Source organism: Coturnix japonica, chromosome 7 (genome assembly GCF_001577835.2).
Source record: "Coturnix japonica isolate 7356 chromosome 7, Coturnix japonica 2.1, whole genome shotgun sequence".
Taxonomy (NCBI): Eukaryota; Metazoa; Chordata; class Aves; order Galliformes; family Phasianidae; genus Coturnix; species Coturnix japonica.
In genome coordinates this window covers 14434134-14462085 of record NC_029522.1, presented here as the reverse complement: position 1 = coordinate 14462085, position 27952 = coordinate 14434134, and the positions used below count along the sequence as shown (strand labels likewise).

Sequence of the window (27952 nt, the reverse complement as noted above, 5' to 3'; positions counted from 1 at the left end):
CCTCTCCGAAGCGCGGCAGGGCCCTGAGGAGAACCGGCCGCTTTGCCCTGCAGGGGCTGATTGCGGCAGGCCCGGCCGTGCACAGCCGCGCTCTGTACGCGGTACAGCCGCTGCGGCACCTCGCCGGGCTCCCGCTGCAATGGCGGAGCGCACAGCTGCGGGCAGCACGGCCTCTGCTCATTTAACGAGCCCAAGGCTCCCAGCTGTGCCACGCAGCGCCTTCATTTCCATTGAATAACGTTCCTTTGCAAGCGCCGTGTTTATGGTGCTGCTGTTATGAAGCTGAGAAGTGTAACGATGCATGATTTGTTCTTACGATTCGCCATAACTGGGCCGCATGCACCAAACACGGGCCTTGTCCTAAATAGCGGCAACGTGCATAACTGTCACACTTTGTAACAGAAGTGCTCTCAAGGAACAAATGTGCACCTCAGAGAGTTTCTGGCTGTACAGCTCAAAACACGCTCAGTACATTGCACATAAAGTCAGTGTGTTGATCACATTTCACCCTGCTATGTGAGCCCACAAGGGGCAAACACTGCAAGGAAATAGCACTGCCATTCCTGCCAGGCCGTTGGGGAAGAAGCCAGCATTTGTCCCGAGAGCTGGGTCTGCAGAGGCCCTGATGTAGGAGTCCTGGTTTGTTTTTCAGAGCATGCTTGCCTGTTGCTGGTGTGGTAAACAAAGAACCTCAAATTTGGGTATGCAACAGGGACCCACAGGCATCCTTAAAGTTGTGCCTGGCTCTTGGGCTGGGACTTGTTGATTCATGGTGTTAGCTCCAGCAGCACCTACATTCTAAAGGCCAGGCACCCCAATTCCTCAGGACATGGGGATTATGGTCTGTCAGCATCACTCCATGCCATTTACTTAACATGATCTCCTTAGTGCTTTTCATTCACTTACATTGTGAAACACAAGTATAATCACAAATGTGAGTAGGAGTCGATTCTACTGTGTTTCTCTGCTCTGTGGCCCTTTTTGAGTATCTTAAACCAAATACTTGTTCCTTACTGGAATTACAAACACTGTATTGCACATACATATGCGTATTTGAAACTATAAGCAAGAAATACTGCAGTGCCTGGCTCCTTCCTTTCTCATTCCGAGTTGTTCCTCTGTTTCTGAACAGATTCTTGCCTCTCCGTTGGGTTGGTTGCTTTCAGTAGCCTCAGGCTCTTGTGATGACAGTTATACGATGAATATGGGATGATGAGAGCATCAGAAGTGTTTCTATGCTTCAGGACCTTCCTGAAATTTAATAAGCATAGAGCCTCATTTTTGTCCTGTAAGTTACAGGTTAAGCAATGCTAGTTTATTATTATTATTTTTTTTTTAATATAACATGCAGGTATTTAATACAAAATTGCTGCCAATGTTCCTGCACAGCAAAAGTGCTCAGTGCTTATTTTATTGATCTACTGCTGGATGTGCAGTAACTTACCATGACTGAAGGTACAGTACCAATCCTCGTTGTAGACCTGTCCACTTGTAACACTATAATGTGATGGAAAGCACAGCAGTAATAGTAGGGTGGCAAAGCCCTGGGCTGCAGCCACTGAGGATAAACCCAAATGCAGCAGCTGTGGACACAAAAACAAAAACAGCCTGCTTACCCTTGGAAAGCCTCAAGTAGACAGGGATCTCCAGCAAGATACCCTTGCCTCCACTGCCAACCCTTAAATGAGGTCTGGGAAGGGGTGGATCCTGGCTGCACACCTTCCAGTCACTCAGGGGCATTGCATACAACTGAGCTCCCCTGGGTTGGCCCTGCCTTCCCACCAGGTGCTCAATCACTGCTTCAGGCTGTGACTTGCATTTCTGCTACACTCCACCCCTTCATGGTGTGAACCAATGATTGAGCAGATTAAAGGTAAGCCCTTTCCATTATGGTGATAAAGTACACATCAACACTTTGTACAGTTTACCTGTTGGAGTGTCAACCAATAAAATACAAGACAGTTGAACTTGTATCACAAACCAATCGTCACGTTCCTTTGTGGGCCAGTACTCAGTGGTTTCTCCAGGAGGCACACGGTTGCTTGGACCAGCTCACATTTCATCAGCCCCATATAGTCCACCACTGGGCATCATGCTGATCTTACAGTGACACTGGAGCATCTTGATGTCATGTTGCTCCTCCCAGTGATCATGTGAACCCAAAGAGACTCACAGGGAGTAGTATTGATGTTTCAGAGGTACCAGAAAGGGTAGGTCTGCCCTCTACATCAAGACACAGGCCGTGTTCCTGTTCTGGGTCAATACTTCAGCTTGCACTAGGGCATGTCCTGGCTGTCTGTATTAGGCCCTTTGGCCTGATATCCGAGGCTGTATAACTATGTTGGGTAGCAGAGGAGTGAGGGGGGGCTGACTTGCCACAGGGACGTGATTAAGGTCCCCTTAGCAATGGAAATTAGAATGTCAACTACAATATCTGTAGGCCATATACCAATTACCATGAGGGAGTACCAATCCCCTGGCCTCCAGTAATTTCCCCCAAAGGTTCAAGTAGGCCATACTACTTTGGAAAGTACAAGTAGATCCAAGGTCATTCTATTTTGAGTACCTGGTTTTAGGTTTTCAGGGGCAGGAGATTATTTTCACTGCTTATTTGGTGTCTTACCTGATTATCAGTGCTTGCAATTTGAATCCTTGGAACAAGCTCAAATGCAGCAACTGTGAACATAAAAACAAAGAAATAAAAATACTTAACTTTGGAAAGCCACAGGTAGGCAGGGATCTCCAGCAAGAAATCCTTGCTTCCACTGCCAACCCTTAAATGAGGTCTGGGAAGGGGTGGGTCCTGGCTGCCCCCCTTTCAGTTACTCAGGGGCATTGCTTACACCTGAGCTCCCCTGTGTTGGCCCTGCCTTTCTACCAAATGCTCAAACCAGTGGTTCAAGCCCTGACTTCAGCATTTCTGCTACACCACTGAATCGTTTTAAAAACAAAATTATGACCTTGCCTTTGCTTTCCAAAAGCAGATCAGTGTCAAAAGCAGTTATCTGACTTGAAAATAATAAATACCTTTGCTGGCGGGTCATGGCCTTCTAGCTCTTCTGTACTATGTATCACTCCAAGACTGAAATTAAATAAAGGAAAAATTGCTCAATTTGTTCATATTGGAAAATTTTTCTAGAAGTTATCCAGGTTCTTGGCCAATACCCCCCACTTGTAGGTTGCACAGACACAGGGAATATGTTATTCTGATACTGGGAAGGTTTAAATGTCTCAAAAGTATTTTTGAGGTTGAAAAATGGTGTATCTGAAAGGAAAAACATACTTAACAATGGCTGTTCTAACAGCCTTCTCTTACCTGTGGCTGTGAATACTGTGCTTTGTTATGCGTGAGTGGAATGGTAAGAGTGATTGAGGGGGGAAAAAAACACAAAAATCCCCCTCAGAACTATGATTTAACATGGTACAGGTTGCTCAGAGCAGTTTTGGAATCTCCATCCCTGGGGATGCTCAGAACCCAGCTGGCGACTGCTCTGGACAACCAGCTCCAGCACCTCCAGCTCATCCTCTCTGTGGTCCTTACTGGCTCAGCTTGCTTGCACATATGCAGAGGCTCAGCAGTCTCTGTGCAACGTGTGTGCATCTCAAGGTGCTGAGCACAACCTGCTGCTGTCATGCCATAGTGATCCACTGCACACTGACAACGATATCTCTTATGTGGAGTCAGATGCTTGCTCTAGTGATGTTTTAACATTTCACTTGTTCAGAAATATATAGAGAATGATGCTGTATCTCGGGGAATCATAAATACTTGTGTAGTTCCATGAATTGCAAGCATGTTACACCACATTTTGAATAAGCAATTTCTGAACTGTTCAAGTATTAATTGGATGTATGGTAGGGAATTTGTTTAGAGTAGCTTAGCATCAATCACATTTTAACAGGGTAGGAAATGGGTATTTATGCTACAAGAAGAATTAGAGTGCCAGCTTTCAAGTGGTTCAGAATATTAAACTCTGACAGTGGTAGTTTAGAGAAGTTGGCTGCTCAAATGGCCTAGAAAAGATTGTTGAAATGTTTTTCAATTGATCACTGAATTACTCAGTATGCTTAGCATTCTATTCCCCACACATTAGGTTCAGACCAGCAATCAAAATGAGAGAAAAGAATATCCTTGTTTGTCCTTTGATCTTCTGTTTACCGCAGCTGAGTTATGTCTAAAGGCCTTTGGCCAGTTTTAGTGCTGAGGGAAATGAATGCAGTTTGAAAAACAGATGCCCTTCTGCCTTTAGATATTTTACATTCTCAGTGAGTCTACCTGCAGCGTAACATGCCAGAGCAAAAGTAAATCTCTTATGTGCATGTTTTATGTATTAAGACAAGCTGCAGTTTGGCTTAGAGAAAACATCTAGAGTGAAAACTGACTGCCTTCATTGCTCCTGCACATGGAGGCATGGAATGTAAGCTGGGTGTCCGTTTTGTACATTAGAATGTGCATGTATGAATGTGAACAGTTCGTGCTTGTATACAGTGAAAAAATAGTTCCCTGTTTGGAGCGGGAGGTAATCCAATGTAAGGGATCCCTTTAAGTCCTGTTCTTTTGCCACGAGCAAGTCTCTTAGGTGGCTCCTGCCAGTTTGCTCAGGCACGTATGTTTTGTAGCTTGATTTGAATCAGTCCTTTGAAGGGATTGCCTGTCTAATCTTTTGCTGGGCCAGAGGAGGAATAACTTTATTTTGTAATAATTACAGTACTGTACGTATTTCATTCTGAGTTAGCTACTTCTTGTATTTATGAAGTGATATAATTACAGTTTATAATAGAATATCCCTCTACAGTTGTTTCTGGCTCCATTAAGACAAAGCAGTCTTCCTCTAATCAGGATTTTACTATTAGATGTTTTCTGCTAAGTAGTATCTTCTTATTTTCTCATGACAGGAAACAGGATTGCTCTAGAAGTATGACAAGAAAATTAGTAAATGAAAAGGAATGCTTACTTTGATTTTGTCCCATTTGCTTTGCAAATACCATTGTCTCTTTTGGGGGCTGACCTGGAGACCGTGAGCCCTACAGCAGCAGCAGAGGCACCAGTGTCTTCCCCTTAACAGTGGCAGCGCTTGGCTGGCTGCACCACTGCCAGACCTGCCTGCATTACTGCCCCTTGCAGCTCTCCTGCCTCAGATCTCTGCTCTTCTTGCCTCTACCTGAGGTCCAGGCTCTCAGCACTGCTGTCATCACCTCATGCCTCCTGGTAGTGCTGCCCTCAGCTCCTTGGGTGAGATAGGAGAGTGGGAATGAAGGGCAGCCATAGTGAGAGGCCACAGGGCTGGGTCTGGTTGAACAGAAAGAATGCATGGGGGGAAGCATTTGGAGAAGATCAGGGATATTGAGGGCTGATCTAGTGGGACACAAGAGTGGGATCCCTGGTTTGAGTCAGAGTAAAGGTACTGGGAGTGAAGCAGGGAGCTCCCAGGGGCACTTTGCAGAAGTGGCTTTCGGTCTGTCTGCCAGTCATCTGTAGGAATGGAGGAGTTTGGATTGTTCGGATGGGGAGCTCTCGATCTAAAACAGCTTCCCAAAAGGCCAGTTTAAAGTATAAAAACGTAGTCAGCATGGCTAAGAATTGTCATAGTCCAGTAGGGCACTTAGGACATTCATGAGCGTCAGACATCTGTCCTCCTCTTCAGGGCAGCTCCTCTGCATGGAGCTTTATGTCTTCAGGCAAGGGCAAAGGACTTGAGTAACGCAAAGGGAAGAGATTGATTTAGAGATCTATAAAAAGCTATAACGAAGAATTACGGAGTTTCTTTGAGATGGAGCATTTATGCTGAATATCAGGAATAAGTAAAATAGCTCCAGCTTGTCGAGACTTGAGAAATAAATCTATTGAGATCATTAGTTGGCACTCTGTGCTTTTCTGAAGGAGCCCAAATGTTGATTTAGGAGCAGCTTGTATTTATGATTTTGACTCTGCTGGGTTTCAGTGGCCTCTCTGCAAGCGTGGAGTTGCCAGGCCACCTCCTTGCAGGGAGCATGCCGAGTACCCGGGGGCCACAGCACAGTCTGTGCTCTGGGCACTCAGCTCAAAGTAATGGAGTTGGACAGATGCTTCAATCCACGCCATTAATAGCTTTCTTGGAGGGTTAAGGAGCAGATTGTCTCATCCTAGATGGCTGCTGCAGTCATGTCATGATCAACCTTTTTTAGTGTTCTGCTGCAGGAAACTTGAGTTTGGGAACTGCTGCTCAGATTGAGTCTTCACATTGGCATGTCTGCTTGATCAATAATTACTGAGCAGCTATGATTTACCTGGATTGTAATATCTCTGAGAAGGAGGTCCGGGATAGATTTAAGCAAATGATGTAATTATTTGATACATGATTTAATGTGGCCTGTTTAACTTGTGTGAAAGTGGGCTTTCATTTGGCAGGGCACTGTGGAACACTCCTTGGTTCTCTGTCAGCAATGCCAGGGAGCTGCTGATGCTCTCATTTCTTCTTGGCCCTTGTCAGTTTGCAGGACCAGACCAATCAAAATGTATTTCTATGCTTCATTCCTGTAGCAGAGATTTAGGAATGCATCAGTTCCTGGCCTTTTCTTTTAAAACAATATATTGTTCCCTGCAAGCGTGACCATTTGCATTGTGAAAAGGGAAGAAAGTGATGGCCTACTTCTTTTTGATGCATCTCAACATCAGACTATTAATGATCCTTTTTCCTCCTGGTGTCCATGGGTTAGCTTGCGGTGTGGTTCCTTTGGGTTGAGCACAGCTCCCAGAGCAGCAGCCCTGGGAAGCCAGGCAAGGAATGCCTTCCCAATGGTTGTTGCGATGTTTGCTCCGTGGTGCTTGGAGACTTGTAAATAATGATGTTGGATGTGGATGCAGCCAGATGTAGGACTCGATTTCTTTGTAGTGTTTACTCTTGTGAGAAAACAGTTTTGAGGTATCTCATTATAATTTAATCAAATCTGTACCTAGGGAGAGGCTAAAGGAAACAGTGTGGAAATAATGCGTAAGTTAATTTCTCCAGCTGTAATATTGGAATACGGCGATTAAAATTAATGCTAACTTTTTTAGGTTTTAGTAGAGAGTATTTTGCCTCTTGGCTGTTTTAACAGGCCTTTAATGCTATGTGAACCAAACTGGTAAATACAGATGTTTTCGCTTTCCTTCTTTTTATGCAAGTTTAATATCAAAGTGCTTAAGAATATAACAGAAAGGGAAATGATCCATGCAAATCTGGCGACTTCAGAGAAGCTGCTTTTTTTTTTCTGCACAGTCTGTAAACTCCTGCTTACAGTTGCAGGCAATGGCTCTGTCCCAGGCCTGGTTTCACTTGCATAATTTCATACAGAGGTCTGCATGAAAGAGGGTGCTGGTCATTTGGGTGCATGATTGACGGAAGCAGAAAGAAGGTGTTGAGGGATAAATTACTGGCACACTGAGAACTCAGGAGATTTTAGTTTACAGGATACTCGAGGCAGAGATTGTCTCATTTACTTTATGTAGTTTCAGTGCTTGACAGATAATCTGCAGACTAGTAACATTTGGTGTTAGTTCCTTAGCCTTGACTCTGATTAGGCATATTTTGGCTTTATAGCTGAAAATCACTTATGTCTGCATTGCCTTCTGAACACATTCCCACTCCACCCAAATTCTATGGTTGTGCTAATTGCTGGGAACAGCTTAATTTCAAGTTGAGCATGGTCCTGCAGAACTCTTTCACCTGATAATAACTTCATTTCCCTTGTAGGAGGGAGCACTTAGATGCCTGCATCTGGAGCTTTCTCATGTCTGTGCCCAAGACTCGGGAAGGAGCGGCTTGTGGACATGTGTTAAATGAGCTCATGCTGCAAACCACGTCGTGTACTGTGATGGTCGAAACTGGCGATTCATGCCAGGCTTCTGAAAATGTTATGTGCTTGTTTAGCATATTTCACAATTTAACATGCAAAGTGTTTTGTGTCTTCTTATTTCCACAGTCAGTCTTATTTTTTAAGTAACAGGATTAAAGGTATAATTGTAAGCCATTCATTTCATTTCAACTCTTTCATCATTGTGAAGCTGCTTGGGGAAAGTGGATGAAAATGGCTGTTCCCCCATCCGTCCAGGCAGCACTGACATGGGATGAAGTTTCCCAGCTATTAGAATGTAGGAGTTGAGACCTAATTTGGTACTCTAATAAGATGTTGGAACAGCCTGGACAAGGAGCTGGTGGGACTGAAGTGCTGCAGAGTGTTGGGAAGTGATGCCTTCCTCATCACAGACTTTGCTGAGGGAATTTCTTACAGCCTTTCATTTTTGGACCTTGAAATTAACTGTGTGCAGGTACCCTAGAGAAGTACATCCTGTCCTGTCATGTTCTGAGAGCACTAGTTGGAGCTGAGATATGTGAGCCTTGGGTGTGCTGCTCATCTCCTGCTGGTAGTGAAGTCCAGTGCTCTCAAGGATCTCTTCCCATGGCTTAAATGCATTTGTCCCTCTTGCTGTCTCAAAAGTATTTAGATTGACAAACTCTTATTATTGAAATGACAACTCTGTAACATCTGGAAATGTTGAAGTCAAGATATTAATTGGATTTAATCTCCAACCATGGTATAGCTCAAGTAAAACATTTCACTCCAAAACCTGAAAACTGCACCTGATGCTATTCTTTTCTAGTGGCAACGAGTTTTATGTGACTGTCATGTCTCATTCTGTGCTTTGGAAGCTTTTTGTGTGAGCAGAATGATACATTCAGTAATTCATTCTCTTATGTGACAGATGAGGCAGCGAGCTCTTTTAATAGATAGCTGCAAACCTGAGTAATTACAACTCCACTGGGAACATGCAACACACCAGTTCTCAGAGTTTCCCTCTAAGTCTAATTTGACACCGAAGTATCCTGGTAGTGCTTTGTATTCTATATTTTTATGCTAAACTGTTAATAAGCAGAACACTTTGACTAACAAATACATTGAGCTTAGGGAAATTTTCATCTATTTTTAGTGATTTACAAAACCAAAGAAGATTTTTCTGTAGGTGGTCCCCTTGCTGTTTGACTCCTCTATGGTGCTGAATTCTTTGCACCTGTAACCTGGCTTATGTGGTGATGCTTTCTGCGTTCATGTGCTGTTAGTTCTCACTTGCCAGTAACTATTGAATTTGGTGCTTGTTCTGGATGTACGTAACAGGGAGAACTGATCCCATAGATGCCAGTTTCCTGTAACTGGCTTAAAAACAAGCAGTACAGAAGGAGAGAAACAGGGGAAGGCAACAGTCATATGTCCTGAAAAACAGCAGACAATCCATATGAAAGATTAAATGTTTGAATTCCTGAAGCATGGGAAAAATGTCAGTAAGGTGAGAAAGCAATCTTCAATAAAGATTGTGTGCCTGGGAGGCAGACCCATTGGGCGCCACACAGTCGTGGTTCTGCTGGTTCTGGAGGCAGAAGGAAGAACCTAATGGTTACTTATTCATAAGTTACGAAGAGAAGCAATTCCTGGAAGGTGTTCTTCCAGGCAGTTACTTTATCCTGTGAGCAGTTAATGATAAAAGTGTGTGTTGCGTGGGATCTAACACATAAATGTGGTTCTGTGTTGAAAGCTACTGAAACTGAGTTGACACAGCATTTGTTAATTTTCTTTCTCTTCCCAGTTTTGTCTTTTTCTCCTTCTGTTCCAGTAGCCTTTGGAGAGCTTTACTTAGCTGGGAAACTAACATCTAGTGACCAGAAGATTATAGTTGCCAGAGGATAAACTGGATTTGACTTCATTAGTGCACAAATGATAAGTTTGTGAGGAGTTATTATAGCATTAATCAACTTGATGGATTGGAAGTATGACAGAACTGAAGCAGCGTGTAATATTAGTGCCTATTATTCTGCAAATTATGTCTTCACCTACATTCATAAAGCAGGAGTCATTGCCGTACACATTACTCCTTTTCTTCTCTTGCTGAGTCTTGTGGTGTCCCCTCAGTGACATCTTCCTCTGTCCCCAGCAGGTTCTGGCCTCTCCGAGTTGCAGATTTTGGCCTGGCAACTAAGTGAGGGCACTTGTGGGGCTGGTCTCTGAATTTATCTCATTCCTCATGAGCCTGGACATGAAGAACTGAAGGCTTTGGTTCCAGGCCTCTGAGCATGTGTCCGCCTTGTCCACACGCACGTGCTCAGAGCTGCGACCTCCATGTGGAGCCTGGCAGATGCTGAGTGCAAGGCTGCTGTGCTTTCTTTCACACACAACTGCTGCATTTTGGAGTTCAGATCTCCTGATAAGCGAGGCTGAGATTTTTATGTGACTGTTTGTTCTTATTTCCTTCATATGCCAAAAGACAAATTTTAGTGCAAAACTGTGTGCTAGATGAGTGGGTGCAAAGGTATAAAACTGTACTTGTGCTTTCCTTCCCTTTAGCTTGGCGTGTGCTCTGTATACACTAACATTGCTGATAAAATCTTCATATAATGAGTGACTGAATTAGGGTCACATCCTCAGCAAATACAGCTTGTGAAAATCTGTATTTGATCAGTAGAATGTGGAAGGAAATTCTAAGCAGATAAAGGGCAGCAGGTTGCAAAAACATTCTGCTTGTGTTTTGGTTTGTACCACAGATGTAGAATGTTTTTGCAGTGGTGTCTGGTTGGATTGAGTGTGCCAAGAAGCTGTGATTTGTTTCGAGGGCCGCCTGTAGCTTAATGCCAAGATCAGACTGGAATCAGTGTTTGAACTTCTTGAAACAGACTCAGCTCTCTTGCTGGAGAAATAAAAGTTCATTTAGTTTTTGTGGGCCTGAGACGTGTCAGCCACGTGCCTGTTCTTCCACTGTGGGACGGAATCCAAGAACTGGATGGGAATCTGACATGGCAACCTAAAAATGGTCGCGCAAAATTTAGCAGTAGAAATGGGCACATGCAGTTTGAAGTTCTCAGTACCATTTTGGGCATGGAAAAAGGATGCTCTCTCTTTGCTGGCACAGTGGGGTGTTGCCACATACAAGAGCAGCGTGCCTTTGTGGCTTACTTCTCTAAGTGTCTCGGAGGTCAGTGCTGTAAGTTGGCTAAAGTACAGCACTGGCTTTCTTAATTTCCTCATTACATTTGTTCTTGCAAGACTTGAGTGGAACTGAAGAAATGTATTTTAGGTAAATTATTTTAAACACTTAAGGTTGTAGTACTGCAGATGATGCCTAGTCTCTTTATTCCAATGGCTAAATGTACTTCCAACTCAAGAATTTTTACTTCAGGGCAAAACTTTAATGGAGGGGTGTAAAACCAATAACTGCTACAATAAAACATAGAACATTTCTTTCTGACAAGTAGGGGTGAATAGTTGCTTTCTCATGCCCCTGCTAGTGTAGCTTTGGTAGGCTCTCTGCCTTCATGTTAAAGGTAATGACCTTTGCAGAACTGCGTAGTGATACAAGCTTTCCAGCTCTGTGTGATTCCATATCAGTTACTGTATCTTCAGTACTGGAGTTTGAGGACCAAGATACAAATAACGATCTTACTGGAGCCCCTGGCACAATTCTGTTTGAAGCACACGTAGCTTTTTATACACTTCATTGCTTTAAAAAGTAATCTTTGTGGGGCTAAAATTCAATATAGCTAGTTGGGACAGAATCTAACTTTGAATTAGTATCTGAAAATTCATTTCTACAATGAGTTTAACAAATGTAATGGGTACAAAACAACACAGTGACCCATCCTAATGCTAATGTAATTGATGCTCATTAACTGTTTATTATTTTGCCTTCCCATAAATTCATATGGTATATGATGAACTGCAATGGTTTTCAGTTGGAAGCTGTCACTGCCTTCTGTTTCTTTGCTTTGTGACTGATAGTGCCATTGCTGTGTCTGGGCTGGCCAGTATGTAATTTAAAGCAAAAGGCAGCCCAGGTCTTCATGGGGTTCATCTTGTGCCCTCACACCTAGTTCTCTGGGTACGGCATCAGACCAGTCAGGCACAAAGCTATTCCATGTCCCCAGAGCATTCTTCACGTCTAGTTTTGAGGTTCTTGCTTCTCTGTGTGTGTGTTTTCTTCTGTTATTTCCAGAATTCATTGTTTTGTACATTAACAAATAATTGCTCGAGTGGCTGGGGTTGCAAGAATGTATACAAGGATGCCTTATGGCAGAGGATATCCAGCTGCTTCTGCTGTGTGATAACTGCAATGCCATTCTGCAACATAGGTTGGTTTTTAGCTTTGTCTGCAACATTTGGTTTTGAGGCTTAATTTTCTGCCCTGCGTTGTGCCCCTACAAGCAGAAGAGAGTGGGAGGGGGACATCTCAGGGCAGGTCACATCTCGCATCAGCGTCTTTGCAGTCTTAGTTCTGCTCTAGGTAACGTTTGTGTTCTGTTAGTGTCTGCAGCACGTTGTTGTTTGGCTTGCCTAATTAATTCCTCTTCTTTCCGCAGCCGCAGAGCCTTGGCCTGAAAATGCTGCGTTGTATCAGCAACTGAAGGGTGGGTACGCTTTTTGCAATTAGTAATTACTCTATTTTTAAAAACCTGTTAGATGTGCTTGAAGATAATTAACTGCGAGGAAGCACAGCAACTGTTAAGAGCCCTTTGTGTTGTTTGTCTGGTCAGAGGTTTGAGCTACGCTTACATCTGCCAATATAAACCAGCTATTCATGGCCTATAAGGTCCTTGGTTTATTATTGACTCATTATATTGGCTGCTGTAGGCAGTGTAAAATGATGTGGTTGCAGGCACAGTTGGCAGATTTACTGCACCAATAGCTGAGGCAGCAGATTTTTGAAGTCTTGTGGTAAAGTGGGCTCTCAGTAAAAAGGAACTGTTAAAATGTATAGGCTAGGATGGTTCAGGCTCCCTTTAGCAGCTCTTCATATATCATCAGATCACATTATGGCCCCCATTTGGGGCTCAGCAGCCTGCTACAGTTGTCAGAAGACTGCAAAGTAATGAAGACTAATAGGTAGCAGCCCTAGTCTTCTAAGCATGGAATTTTTATTGCAGTGAACTTGTCATCTTTCTTTTGTGTGACAGACCTAGACACAGTGCGCAGTATTAACTGCAAGCCGTTTTTATAGCTTTCTGAATGCTTTTACTTTCTAGCCAGAGGAGTTATGAAGATGCGGTTTTATTTAACTTTGATTAGAAGAAGAGTAATTGGCATAAAGCTCAAGTGTTTGGTTTTCAGTCGTGAGCATTTTTATCGTACATTGTTGGTGGTGTATGATAAATGCAATTGCATTTGCAGGAGAAATATTCCCGGTACTTCAAAAAAAATATTTATGTAGCAGGATTTCTAGTCTGGCTCCGTAACAACTGTACGTTTGCTCCCTCTTTTGCATGTAAGAAATGCAGCTCAGGATGACTTACAGTTACAGGTCAGTAGGTAAACAGACACTGCTTTTTGTAATTGTGATTTCTTTTTCTTTCTTCTTTCAACAGAAGACCAGATTTTGCTCTCTGATAATGCAGCTTCCCTTGCTGTTCAGGTAACGTCATCTCTTCTAAACTAAAGATGTTATTTCTGTTTTAGGTTTTGAATGATTCTCTTCTAGCTAGAATGTCTGTATTTACCCAAATGAATAATTTAAGAATTATTTCTGTCATAAGCAGTGACATTTATTTCCTCTGTCTGATTTCCTTTGTGTTGTCCTTGAAGTGTCAGAACCGAAAGGACACGAGGGTTTGGGTGTTCTGTACAGAGTGCTGCTGCTTGTACTTGTATTTATGCTATATTTTATCATATAGTATCTGCTTGTCTTCCTGATCTGGGACCCTGTGGGGTGCCCCTGTTGTCAGCAGAGGTGTCAGTTCCCCTTGTAGCCCCTTGCATGACGCTTGCTGCTATTTGATTCTCAGAGCTACTGCTACCCCCAGCTCCAGGCAGATGTGCTGCAGGCATCAAATCTCCGTGTGTCTCTGGTGAAATTGAGGAGAGCTATCATATATACATAGTAGAGATCCAGTGTGGTTTGTAGGAATAGTCCATATAATTGACAAATTTGCATCTCTGACTGACGTAAAAGCACCTCTGTGGCTGTGAAGTCTGCGTAAACTCCATTAACCTGTTAGGTTCAGAAACCCCAAATCTCGAGGGAATGTGTTCCCATTAGCAGAGGGGGTCAGGCTGTGAGAAGTGGTGGTGAGCAGGATGTCTGTCAGGTTCCTGTTCAGAGTAGCTTTGCTACTGCTTTGTGTAGTAGGGAGCTGCACTGTTCCTGTTTCTTGCTTTGGTGTGTGGTCTGGCTTGGCTGCTGTCAGCCAAGACCAAAGTGTCTCTTAGGACTGTCCAGAGGATCACTTCCCATTTAGCCTCATGGGACACTGGAGACTGTAACTGATGTTACTGGTAAAAATATTGGGATTATGTGATCACGTTAACTACCCGCTGGATCTCTAACTTTTTTTCCTCCCAGTCTGGTAATATAGGAAATATCATTAAGAGTTAATTCTGTCAGGACAAAAGGTACCTTTGTCTTCTGCTAGAAAAATGAGTCATCTTTAATATATCAAATAAATGGGACTATATATATATATATATATTTTGTTGGTGTGTTTTATATTGTGTCTCTCAGTAAAGCAAATAAGTGCTTTTGTTGCTCCCTTGATTTCAGTGTTCCTTTTTACTCCAGAATCCTGTATTTTTTGTGGATCTTATGTATTCTCTTGCCATGTAACGACACACACAGGTGTGGCTTGCATTAAAAGCACACAAACAAAAGAAGCAATAACATAACCCTAAAATTTCCTTTTCTAATGCATCATTTTACTTTACTGTATCCAGTCCATTGTTATCCTACACATGTCACTTAGATGATAAATTAACTATAATATATTAAAAATGCTTGTTTTTCTTCAATATTCTCTAGCTGGACAGCTGATAGTAGCCATGACTATAAATACAGCTCTGGTGGATATCTGATCTTCAACTTTATAGAACAATTTTCTATTGCGGAATCATATCTATTTAGAAGAACCCATGTAACAAGGTTTTGACTGGGAAAGAATAGCTATCCTTGGTGTATGCAATCCAATTTGAAATAATAGGAGCTGTGGTTATGTATTACTGGCTAAGAGATCACTAAGCTTTGACTAGACCAGCATAGTTTGTGTAAGGAAATTGCTGCATTCCTCTGGTTCGGAAATGACATTTTATGCTGATAGGAGCCTGTTTATCTTTTTGCTGGCTATCTCTCCCTCCTGCTCCCCCTTCCCTGAGGAGTAAATGGGAGCAGCGGGTAGGTAGAGAAATAGGAGCTGGTGCCTGGGGCTTTTTTCTCCCACAATTGCTATTCCCCTTCCCCTGTTAGGGATTCTGGGCACGTGACTATCACCAGAGCAGATCCATGGCTTGGTCATGGCCTGATGAACTTTCATGGGGTGGAAATACATTGGAATTTTGAATGCATCAGCTCAAAAGAGTGCGTGGAGTCGGCAGCCATCAGATCCCTAAGGAACACGGTTCATGTGGGGACACTGGGTGTGCTGGAACTGGTCCTCTGCATCTTTCTTAGAGTCTCCTTACAACAGTGTTGTGTTATGTTGTTCTTAGGTAGCTCTCAGAAAACAGATATACAGAGAGTTACATCTAAATTAATGAAAAAATCCAAGGCCACAGTAAGTAGCTACGTGCAGTGCAAGTACGTGCAGTGCAAGTGGGGAGGACAGAGAATGCTGGGAATTGCTGAGCAGCTGTATTGGTGGTGTCCTCAGTAGTTAACAAACAAACAAACAAGTGCCTTTTCTCTTGTGGAATCTCTGCTGATCCTGCTAGGTTGGTTTGTTGTCTTTTAATTCCTTTCCTACCCGTGTTCTCTAATTCTTCTATCTTCTTCCACACACTGAATGAAGAATTCCTTCCTCTTTTACAGTGTGCAGATTCTTTGAATCTGCTGAGAATGCAACATAACTTCCAGTGAGCTCATGCATTGTCTCATGTACCACTTGGTGTTTGCACTCCTTGCTTGATATATTGAAGGACTGCATTATATGGTCCTGTAGAGAAGGAAGGCTGCAGAACCTTGATATTGAATGCAATGCTATTTTCACGTCAGGGGATTTTAATCTCAGCAATGATTTTCCAGCTACAGGAATGAGAACGTTGCATTTAGAATGAAAACTCTGTTCTTCTCATGAGATGTTTGGCATTGTTCTTGTTAATGAATATACGTATGCTTCCTGGGCACTGTGACTCACAGTTACAAACATTCTCCCCTTGTTTACCATACAACTTCCAAAGTACAGCATTCCTGATTATCATTCTTATTATACTAAAAAAGTCACCAAAACTCAGAATCAAATACACAGCTATAATTCAATTCCTGATCAGCTCCACATTTAAAGGAGGTAGAGATGGAGTTACTATTTAAAATGATAGCCTAAGAAATTGAGATTTATTATGTTATACTCGGGTAGTGTAAGAACGCATTTAACAGATTGATACTATCTTTGCTTTAAAAAGCTGCTTCATTTCAAATTCAGTAGATTGCTATGCATTCCATTCTGTGAATAATTACAGAGAGTTTAACAGAGTGCTGTTGGAAATCTAATACAAGTGTAGGCCTTTTGGAAGGAAGGGGCCATCCTATGAGTTCTGAGATCTTCAGCTCAGACCTAACTGCCTCACATTGTACAACTTCCACCTGCTGTGTCCCATGCTTAAGATAAATTGTGATTTGGAAGAGAATTGTGTATGCTGGGAACGCGTTTGAAGGGTTTTCTGGGTTATCATTGTCATTGGTTGGACTTGATGATCTTGGAGATCTTTTCCAACCTTTGTGATTCTGTGGATTTAAGATGTGGATTACGGTTGTTTCTCTAAAAATTAGTTGTCAGACCCAAGGACCTCCAGATGTGTGTGTGTTGGTGTGTTTATGCTTTAGGATGCTGCTGTGCTCACAGCTGGTGGATTACAGTTTTTTCATTTACTTTAAGCCACAAACTTGGATTAAAACTAAATAACCATAGCAGACAGTCTCAGTCTGAAGCAGAGGGCCTGCCCAGGCCCCGTCCCCCTGCTGTGCCTGATGCAGGTGAAGGCTGGTGGGGTTGGGGCAGAGGGGGAGCAGTGGGCGCACACAGCTGTGCTCTGCAGGCCTGCGGCTGCAAGAACAGCAGCAGCATCTCTGCGTGCTGCCCCAGCTTGTCGGGGGGAGGAATGCGAGCGTTTTGGCTGCCTCTGTCATTACAGGCTCTTCTGAAATATTTATGCGGGTAGCAGTGGAGCCTTGCTTAAAAGGCTGTCAGAAATGTTCACGACTGTGGAAATTCTCATAGCTATCCTGAGGTTATACAGCCGGCAGCTCATTACGTTAAGATATGTATTAATTGCTTGTGCAATTGATGTCCTTGTAAATGATCTTAATATATTCCAGGAAAGTGCGTTCAGAATTGTCTGTTCTTAGTCCTGAATGACAGAAGGATGTTTGGGCAATTTAAAATTGTGTTACATAGACTAACTGCTTATTTACTTCAACAAGTAATCAAATGAATGTGTAAATCACGCATGATTAATTGCTCTCTGCACATTTGTGACTTGTTTTTTTGGTGTATGAACTGTGGCTCGGTTTTCCATTAGACAAAATGTGAGGAGGGAGGTGAACTTGTTGCTGAGGTTGAGCCAAGGCTGAGTAGAGAAATGAAAATCTGACCTTTTTTGTTTTTTTTTTTAAGAGAACAAAAACTGGAAATTCTTCACGATGAGAAATGCAGAATCAACATAATCAATCTGGCAGCATTATGTTGTAGCTGAAAACATGCTTAAATCCCAAGCCGTAGAGGTACTGTTTGGGAGTGAAACATCTTTCATATAGTTCTGAGATGAAATTACCCCTGAATGAATAGCATCTTCATTTATCTTCAAAACCTCTGTGCTACCACTGAGTCTACTCCTTCCACATTCTACAACAAGAATTACATTATACCATTAGAGCAGTGCTGTGCTGCAGTGTAAAATAGATTGTTTTGGAGAATGAAGGTGGCTTTGCTATAAATTATGTTCACAGGTACAAAGGAATTTGTTATTTTGTTTAAAATAGTCGCAAATATAATTAAGCTCTTAATTTATGTTAAACTACAAATGTGGCCATTACCATAACCGGATTAGGAATTTAATCTGTCACTCAAAGAATGATACTGAGCAGTTTTCATTTATAACCTTAGACATACTATTTCGGTTACAGGGTCTGCAGCTGTTTGATATGAAAACTGAATTATACTGTGGATTTGTTCATGGTTTTTAATTTTAAAATGCGTTCCTGCAATAAAGCAGAGAATAACTCTTTAGTTGTCGTCGCATATTGTCCTCCTTTGTCTGCTCATGTAATAGTGTAAGAATGAAAACAAATGCCTTTTGCTCTTCCTTCACAGCCGTATTATGCGGACGCATTTAGCAGTGCTGCTGAATAAGAGATGCCTGCAATGGATCGTTCTTTATTAAAAAACTAATCATGAGTATGTCTTCTCCGAATGAAGCCTGGAGTGTGTGCCATCTGAAAACAGTGCTCCTCATGGGGGGATATAAGTTGTGAACTATTTGGGACTTGGCATAAGCAATTTCATTCTTTCCTCTGATCTTGGAAACTGCAATCTGGATATAATTTACATCAAGTTATAACTCATTTTTAATGAATGTGTGTGTTTGCTCTTGTGTATTATTCTGAGAGGGGACTGGAGGGGAAGAAGAGACAATGTGATGGAGCTCTGATGGGGTGATTTGCTGCTTGGTGGGCGTTATGCTTCCAATTGGCAGTGTCCAAACAGTCCAGTCTTCAGGGAGGGCAAAGAGGAAGGGAGAGTGAAGGCAAAACTGCTACATAAACCAATTAACCAAGGGAAAAAATACAGAACTCCCCCCTCTCTTCTCTTACTCTTTCCCACTTGTACTTCATGTGCAGTCATTTTCTGTTCTTGTCATCATAGGAAGACAAGATGGCATCACTTTCGTACATTGTTTGGAGGGCAGCAGCAGCAGAGCTGGAAATGTCATTTCTGTCACAGGAGGGGAGGGCCAAGGTTTCTGAGCTCTGTGCTTCCAGGCCTTGGCAAAGTAGCACTGATTGTTTTTTTCAGTAAGTGAAATCCAACATACTATTTACGTCCTTAATTTGCAATTGGGTTAAGTATAAGAAAACAAAGCAAGCCTTCAGTTCATTGTGTCCTGTAAGCTACACTGTTGTTGTTAATGTACTTGGTAATTTTGTCAGGAGGTGTCCCTGCCATGATTGTAACGAATGACATGCATAGCATTGTTAATTTATTTACTGACAGGTGTCACCTCAAAGCTTCTTACCAAATATTTTGGAGGGAGGTGATTGTCTCCCTGTACAATATAAAATGTACTGTATCCTCTAGTGATGCTGCATCTTGAGTAGTGTGTTCAGTTTTGGGCCTCTCACTATAAGAAAGTATTGCTCTCTACAACTACTTGAAAGAACATTATGGTAAGGTAGGGGCTGGATTCTTCTCCTGTGTAAGTAGTGGTAGGACAAAAGGCAATGGCTTGAAGTTGTACCGGGGGAGGTTCAGGTTGGGTATGAGGAAGAATGTCTTCACTTATAGAGTGACAAGCACTGAAATGGGCCGCCCAGGGAGATGGTGGAGTCACTGTACCTGGAGGTGCTCAAGACACGTGGAAATGTACCAAGGTACACAGAGGCAGTAGAAGCTTTGTAGACTCTGTACTTTCTGTCTGGAAGAAGAGAGGTAGCATTGCTACAAAGATATTGTTTGTATTTCTCCCATTCTTTCCCAGATGCCAGAAGAGAAGGTGAGATAGAGACTGGAAAAGCATGAGAACAGGGTTTGGTTAGCCTGCAGGGAAGAGGAGCATGTGTGGGAGAGATGATGGCAGACTCCACTAAACCAAACCTTTATTTTCAATATTTTTATCTGTTTGTCACATTAACCTTATCCAAAGGACAGACACATTTTGGTCCAGAAATAACTAGAGGGCTTTTGTAGAGGATGTTATAATGACCACAAGTTACTAATCTGGGTTATCTTCCTGGTTTCTGCTTTGGTCGTTGGCAAGTGCCAATACTGATCAAGAAAGTCAGGCCCTTGCTTTTAAGTTTACAGAAATGCACATAACGAGTGATATGCACGGATAAAAGAGGAGGTCTTGTTGATACCAGGGGAATAAACTCAGTTCTTCCCAACCTGAGATTTTATTACACTCATAAAAGCGGTGTTAACTAGTATGAGCCATGAAATTGCTTGGGCTTCTAAAATAAATGAGTACTTTGGTTTGATTTCCTTCAGCTGTAGCTACTTCAGTGTATTTATGCTTGAGTTAAGTTTCCTTTGTTTGTATAAAGCCTGTTGGGCAGCCATCTCTGATCTTCTGCAGCATGGACAAAGGAAAATAGGGATATCAATCCCTCATCTCTTCTAATCGATCCTAGTAATTAACTCTTTTGGATAGGTGTTAAGCAACTACTCTAAGGTTCCTGTGTGAGAATCCTAAGTGCTGAAAGAGATTCATGCTGTGGGTGCACTCTGTTCGTACTGCTGTAGTAATTTTTCACAGAGGACAATAAGAGAGAGGGGAATTCAGTGCTTTTCTTTAGAATTAAAAGCATCTTTGGGGGCTGACAGTTCGGCTGGTGCTCCGCTGGTGTCAGGTTTCTAGTTCTGCTGTTCCTGCCTCTCTCACCAGTTCTTAGGTGAGCTTTTAGAAGGGTTTGATTAACTAGCTTGTGTGTTACTTGGAATTCAGTTGGCCCCTTTCAGCCTCTTTTAAAGTTGATCAGCCAAATTTATGATGTTGACAGTGATCTCTGATGTCCTGGAATAAGTCTTTGCCCTTGATCTTTCGGGTCGTTCAGCTTTTGATGCTGTGTCTTTGAAGGGGTGTTGATATCTTCATAAATCTCAGCAGAACCACCCTGGGGTGGCTGCAGCCTTCCCTCTCACCCTTTGCTCCCGGAGCACTCAGAGCACTGCTGTGCCGGGGGCTTGTTCTGATCATGTGTGCCAAGTACAGAGGGAGAAGGTGCTGTTCTGAGCTGCGTTCCACTGCATCTATTGCCAGGACTGGAAACCTCGTGGTTTGATGCTATCTGCACACCAAATGTGCTGCTACAAAACATTCTACATGAGTGGTCAAAAAGGGAACAAGTCCTCCCTTGATCGCTGGGCTAAAATGTTAAACAAGATAACGCCTCACTTCCAGCCAGGCCAGAGACCAAGACAGAACTTCCCTGCCAACTGTTAGAGAGGTCGATGTTCCTTGGTCAGTGGATGTTTATTGTGGAGGAGGAGGGAGGAAAGTACTGTTCAGATTTCTGCAGGAATCTTGGCTGAACTCTTTACACCAAAAAGATTTTGTTCATAACTTAACCTCGATACTGAGGAATGCTTTTCACAGACACAAGCCGTGTTTTTGGTACAAACCTTGTACTGTGGAGAAGCCAATGTACAGTAGACAAGCATTTGCCAAAGCAACTCGTGTCACCTGGCTGTTCTGTGCTGGCATATCTCATTTTTGAGGTGCTGATGTGGAAATGTAAAAATAGTCCTGATTCACTTCCTTTTGCTTGACACTGTCTTTCTGTTCAGGAGCTCTTTAGTTATTCATGTGTTCCAGCACAGTTCAGACATTCTCGTCTGAACCAGCAGTGAGAACAGTACATGGCGGCCTTAAAATTCATCTCAAGCTTAACGCAGAATTTCAGTGAACTCAGTGCCCCAGTTTGGGCAGAGGACACGATGCATATGGCAACAGCTGGAACAGTCTGCACCATCGCTGGAGCCTGCAGAGCCAATAGGAAGAGATACAGCACTGAGACGGTGCCTTATGTTCCTGTTTGAGAACGATTCCTTTGGGTGTTCTTACTGTTTGCATGCAGTTTGGGAAGCGGAGACTACAAAAGCCTTGATTTGTGGTGGTTGTGCACTTAGAAAGTGTGATGCTGTCACATGTGGCCAGTGCTTTGTGTTCCCTGTGGGTAAGGGTTGCTGCTATAAGCAGATATAGGGGTGCTGGTTGGGATGAGGTTTGGCAATCTAACGACCAGTTTATTCTAGACTAGGGCAAAGTTCTCAGCATTTGGCAGAGGTGCATCTGCTCATGGGTGTGTAGTAATTGGCTCCCGAGCAGTTCTTTCAGTTGGGGTTAGGCTGAAGAAATCAAAATGTGCAGAAACTCGGGTTACTGGTGGGTTTTGCAGAGCCTCTCGGGTTCAGAGGCCCATGCTCCTGTCAGCTGTAATCAGTGTCTTTAGCAGCTCGTGACCATGGCTCCCTGCTTTAATTTGGGGTTTGGGATTCACTTAGGTCATCTGAAATAGTGAGAGCCAAATGATGTAATGAGCTGTGGGGTTCTTGAGTTGGTTGGAAGAGGCATTGGAAGGTACCAAAGCTTTTGGCTTTTGTCCCCTGGGTACTGTTATCATCAGTGATTGGGGTAGGGTTTGGGAAGCACCAGAGGAGGAGAGGAGTGGTTTGTTTGCTTGATGGGTACTGCAGGAGTCACAACGTTAGGACCAGGGCTGATGCTGATATTTGTTAGCACCCTGCAGTGTTATGTAGTGCAGAGGTGCCCTTCTGCCATGGGCACTGATTTCCTAAATATAGTTATGGTTAGATCAGGTTCTGGGAACCAGTGACAGGGCTCTGCTGGATGCTGTGTACCTTGTTTCCTTTGGTTTTCTACCACCTCTCCCAAATGAGACTGAAGTGCAAATGGAGTACATGTTGTTCAGGCTGGGACAGCTGTTTCCAAAACAAGATTTAGAACTATGCTGCACTGTTTGCCATCCTTGAAGATCTTAGCATTTTGGCTTTGGTCTGCTTGCCTACAGTGAATGCGGAGCATGTCCTTCAACTTACAGCAGCATTTTTCTTCATGGTTAGTGGCCTCCTTGGCTTCAGCTTCCAGCCACAGTGGATAAAAAGGTGTGACGTTGGAATCTGGAGTTCTGAACTTTCTAATGGCAAAGATAAAATGAATGATAGGTCTTCAGCTGAGCTGTGAGAGACTCTGGAGATTAAGATTCCTTATTTCCATGATACATCCAAATTACATTTCTCAATATTTTGCTATTATATTAAACAGAAACATGTTAGGGCTTTTGTAGCAATGGCAGCTGCTGACAACAACGGGTGTCCCAGTGAGAGTGTTCGAATCCAGGGTTGGAGATGGAGACAGTAAATGGATCACTTGCAGTCACTACAGTTCACATAAATTAGAGGAAATGAATAAAGCAGACGTGCTCATGGTGTACTGTAAAGCAGCATTTCTGATGACTGTTTCATTGTGGGAAGGTGCTTTGTGTGTTTGCTGTGTTACACAATGTAAGCCTGGTTAGCCAGCTTCAGCCCCAAGAAGTACGTACTGTGATTTTCAGGAGGAGCAGAATGTCACTTCATTTCTTGCAGCTACAGCACCGCTTCTTTGCATCATTTAAGAGTGTGTGTGGCGGAGAATCTTAATTAGAGGAATTCCAGCCATTGGCTGGAGGTAAACAATTGTCTGAAGAAGTTAGAAAACCCTTGGTTTTCCTTTTTTCTTAAAAGCATTATGCAAGGACCTGTTCTTGGTAGGTACTGCTAATGATTTGCTAAGATTCAGTCAAATGTATTGGGGAGAATGCAGTTGTTAGTCACTGGTGTATCAGTGCTCTTTCCATTCTTTGTTTCCAGGCCTTCTTGCAAATGTGCAATCTGCCGGTTCGGGTGGTTTGCAGGGCCAATGCTGAGTACATGTCCCCATCTGGTAAGTGCAGCCTTCATTTAGATTACCGCATTACACCTCCATTTTGGTACCATGGCAACTGTGCCTTCTCTCGCTGATAACAGTCGGTCAGCGCTGCCCTGTGCGGGGCCTTCCCCCTCCTCACCAGTTCCTTTCCCATAAACAATTAGAACAGCTACATGTCAAGTAACGGTGGTACAATGTGGAACTGAGGCTGTGAATGCAGTACTTCGGCGTGGCAGTCAGACAGCTCAAATCTCTGGTGGCAATCTTCTCTAAAAGACCTAAGCAGAAAGACTTATATTTCCAAGAATGCCTTTATTCTGCATCCAGGGAATATTCCTGCTGATCAGTGAGTGCTGGTATATTCTCCCATTGCTGGGGTGAGAAAACTGGAGAGAGCCTCTTTTGTTACCTTACCTGAGAGATAATGGCCAGTATGTAAATACAGGGTGAAAATGAAGAGTGAGTGCATTGTCAGCTGAGGGTGACAGGTGATTATAAACCTTTCTCTGATAAAGGAGACTGTCTGGGGAAAAAAACAACCAACCAAACAAAAACACCCCGGACCAGAACCCCTCCAAACCCACCAGCAATAAATTAAGCATGTGAAGCACGTGGTCTGCTTCTGCTGAAGGTGACTGGTTGCCTCAAATTTCCCAGAGGCTGGTCCAGAAGGTTGCCTAAAACCTAGCGATACAATATTTTGGTTCTGTAATGATAATTTGAAACAAGTATTTAATTGCTGTCCACTCCTCTGCCACCAACCATTTCACAACAGCAGTAGCCAGGCGTGCATCTCATCTTTTTGGGGTGAGGGTTATTTACCTCATAGTCTGCATAATAGGAAAAGCCATTAGGAGGGAGTCAGAAGTGGAGGACCAGAGGGCTGTTGTGTGTGAAGTGCAGCCTGACAGAAACTGTGAAGCTCTGGAGCAAAGAGGGGTCTGTGTTTTCTTTCACAGTACTCAGCATATGGATGCAGTGCAGCCCTTGGTGTGGTGCACTTCACTTCTTTACCCTGAGGCCAGCTGAGCCAGCGAGAGTGAATCTCGGGGTAAAAATAAAGACTGGATGTGCTGTGAGCATGAACTCCATGTGAACTAGGCCAGCAGTAGTTTTTATGTGTGTCAGTGGAAAGGAATGCGTGTATTGCTAATAATATGGTTGGAGCTGGGCAGGTATTGATCTTCTCTTCAGGCTCTCTGTAGAAAGCAGAGGCAGGAAAGTAAGAGCGTGCCGTGTTCCACTGCACTGGGTGGCTTCTTTGCTGTATTTGTTTGTGAGGGCTTTTCTCAGTAATGCAAACTGCCCAGCATCTGTCTCTGTCTTATGGCCAATTTCAGTCGTGTAAGTAATCATAAACATTTAGTCTTAAATTTACACAGTGCTTAAGATTGATGTTTGTCAGTTGCAGTTGGTTGACGAGTTAGAGAACGAGCAGCGTGGTTAGGGTGGGTTGAAGGAGGAGCCCTCAGATCGTCTTCATGGGCTGATCCCAGTCACTGGAAATCTGGAGGATGGGAGGAGGGAGAGACAAGATCCTGCCTTGCTGACTGTGCATTTTGCTTCCTCAGCTTGCTTTTCTGGGCTTGGTGCCACATCTCCCACATTCATTTCAGCAGCCCATTCCCTGCTAGCGGGTTGGAAGGGAGGATGGGAACGTCCTGTTGTCAGACTGTCCAAGGGCTCAGTCGGATCGCCTGGGATTTCCCACCTGTACTTCAGAGAAATGCTGAATTCACTTTCCAGCAAAGCAAAATCCACTGTTAAAATACAGGTCAATGGATTTCACTCAGTAACTCCTGAGATAGGGAATCACAAGTCTTGCATGTCAAAGTGGATCAGAAGGAAGATCGGGCAGTTACGTTGGGTATTACAAATGAAAGCTGTGTGAGCTTCATATGTAAAAACGTTACCTGTGCTCATCTGGAAAAAAGCAACAAAAAACCAAGATGGATGTTCAGGCCTTCTTGCTATTTACGATATTTAATTGCTTTGAAAATATGAAATGATAGTTGACATCTATAAAAAGCTCCTACTAAAATACATTTCTTATTTTACAGGCAAAGTGCCCTTTATTCATGTGGGAAACCAAGTAGTATCTGAACTTGGGCCCATAGTGCAGTTTGTGAAAGCCAAGGTAATAACACGCTGTCTGCATCACAACATGGTTGTGTACCAGTCTTCCTTAGCACTGCTGTGGAGTCAGTGTGCTTTTCTGGAATGTTGCTTCACCGTTTAAAACAGTGCAGCAGTCTGGTGCTGGCTCAAAAGAAAGATGCTCTGAACTGAGATGGAAATGTTCCACTCTGACATTACCTCAAATTCAGGAAGCAGGTTCCATGCAGGACATGTGCACATCACTGCCAGTTTCTGCAGCTGGTTTTCTATTTCTCTGCCTTAAAATTACTGGTGTAAATTTTGAAGCTCTATTTTCAACAGCGCTGTCTTCTTACTGAGCACTTCATAAAGCTGTAGCACAGATGGAAATCTGTATTTACTTCATGACACGGGTTTTGTGCTCACCTGTAACCGCTAATAACCTACATTTAATGCAGATCAGTTCTGTTACATTATGATTATTTCTTTTTCATTCTAAAGGATGCTTTATGTAGAAAGGGCGTGTGTAACTTGTTATGTGCCGTGTGACAGATCATTGGTTTCTGAGGTCCTCGGGTCAGGCAATGCTGAATATTCCAATATCCTCTCTTACGTGTCTCTTTCTTTCCCCATTAGGGCCATTCTCTCAGCGATGGGTTGGATGAAGTCCAAAAAGCTGAGATGAAAGCCTACATGGAATTAGTCAATAATATGCTCCTGACAGCGGAGGTACAGCAAACCATAGTAACTGCACATACTTCCATAAGTGATTATAGCCAAGAATGCTTTGTGATATTTTCTTGTTCTGGAAATAACGTTTGTTCTTAGAGTAAATCTTAGATCAGGTCATCAGTTTTTAAGGTGAACTGAGACAGGAATAAATTCTTTGGATCCTGTGGACTACTTGACGAAATATTCCTGCAGACAAGAGCCATGTGTACAGCTCCCCTGACCTGTCTGAAGTTGTGCCCTGTAGCTGTACAAGTGCCCGATGTGCGCTGATGGAAAATGCCAGCAGTCCTTGCGGTCCTGCCCCAACCCATAGTTGTCTGTACAGCCCCACTGTCACCATCCACACATGCTCTTGTGCCTTACTGGAGGCTGGCCTGCCCCGTGGGTCATGCCCATGGCCCATTAATGTGATGTGGTGCTGGAAATGTCTGCAGGCAGGAGCACCCCCAGGCACATGGCTGTGGGCTGGGAACCTGCGTGTTGAGCTGTGTGTGGCACAGACAACTAGAGTGGGCCTTTGGCTCCAGCTTGGTTCTGCTGCTTGCGAGACAGCAACTTGGAGCTGGGCTTGTGACTCTAGTTTTAATTTCTTTACTATGTGCAGAAGTCTAATAGAAGGCACTAAATGGAAATATAATCTAATATAGAAAGGAAAATTCTACTAGTGAGAAATGATTGTATCTGTATTCTCATTTATTAGGAAGTTGTAGTAAGTGTTCTTTCTGTTCCTAGCTCTATCTGCAGTGGTGTGATGATGTTACAGTAGAGGAGGTGAGTGGTTCTGCAACATTTATCTTAATTAAAATTTAATGAGAAAACACTTTTGCTCACAAATGGAAGTCCCTACTCATAAATGAAACATTGAGCTCCGTACCATTAATGATACAGTCTTTTCACTTGAATTCTGCTTGCATACACAATTTAGGGAAGTTGTAACTTTACTGGAGGTATGTGACTGCAGAACAAATAGGAGTTCTGCATATTTTTCTGAGGTAATAATTTTAAATGGTTATGCTGAAAACAATAAATTCTGCTCAAATAATTGCAACATATCACGCAACGTTCTTTCTCTATTGCTCTCCTACTGGTAGAAAGATGAGACTATTAGCTGTTTTGTAAATAGAGCTGTCTGCATGTTTGATATTATAACACAGTAACTTTCTGTTTCTTAACAAAGATTACTCACCCAAGGTACGGCTCCCCTTACCCCTGGCCTCTCAACCGCATTTTGTCCTATCAGAAGCAATGGGAGATAAGGAGAAAGATGAAGGCCATTGGGTGGGCTGGCAAATCGCTTGAACAGGTCAGTACGAGGGGTGAAGCTTATTTCTTCCCAGCATTTTCCATTTTTCTTTTATTTAAGACTTAAGAGAAATAACACTTCATTTAGCTGCAACTATTTCAACAAAATTCTGTGCTTAAAGAGTTATGTGAGGTCAGGTATCTGTCATCAGCTGTGATAAATCTTATGATGTGATCTTATGATTATGATCTTAAATGA

General features: G+C 43.0%; 1 protein-coding gene and 2 long non-coding RNA genes across 4 annotated transcripts in view; 1 reads left to right on the top strand and 2 right to left on the bottom strand.

The window, feature by feature from the left end:
- MTX2 (metaxin 2) overlaps window positions 1–27952 on the top strand; it is a 30223-nt gene that overhangs the window by 333 nt on the left and 1938 nt on the right. Inside the window, exons 2-8 of the mRNA XM_015868438.2 lie at window positions 12360–12407; window positions 13362–13408; window positions 23565–23637; window positions 25683–25759; window positions 26356–26448; window positions 27184–27222; window positions 27629–27754. Of these exons, the coding sequence (XP_015723924.1) occupies window positions 12360–12407; window positions 13362–13408; window positions 23565–23637; window positions 25683–25759; window positions 26356–26448; window positions 27184–27222; window positions 27629–27754 (503 nt within the window). The remainder of the gene's footprint in view (window positions 1–12359; window positions 12408–13361; window positions 13409–23564; window positions 23638–25682; window positions 25760–26355; window positions 26449–27183; window positions 27223–27628; window positions 27755–27952) is intronic.
- LOC107316667 lies at window positions 235–12353 on the bottom strand. 2 transcript variants are annotated; one of them, XR_004307869.1, is made up of 4 exons: window positions 3028–12353; window positions 2624–2676; window positions 1445–1583; window positions 235–1251 (listed from the first exon to the last, which is right to left on the bottom strand). It is a non-coding gene; the product is annotated as an uncharacterized LOC107316667 (long non-coding RNA). The 2 variants fall into 2 exon arrangements; XR_001556504.2 differs by having other exon boundaries at window positions 2624–12353.
- LOC116653655 lies at window positions 17585–26281 on the bottom strand. Its single transcript, XR_004307868.1, has 2 exons — window positions 25939–26281; window positions 17585–25545 (listed from the first exon to the last, which is right to left on the bottom strand). It is a non-coding gene; the product is annotated as an uncharacterized LOC116653655 (long non-coding RNA).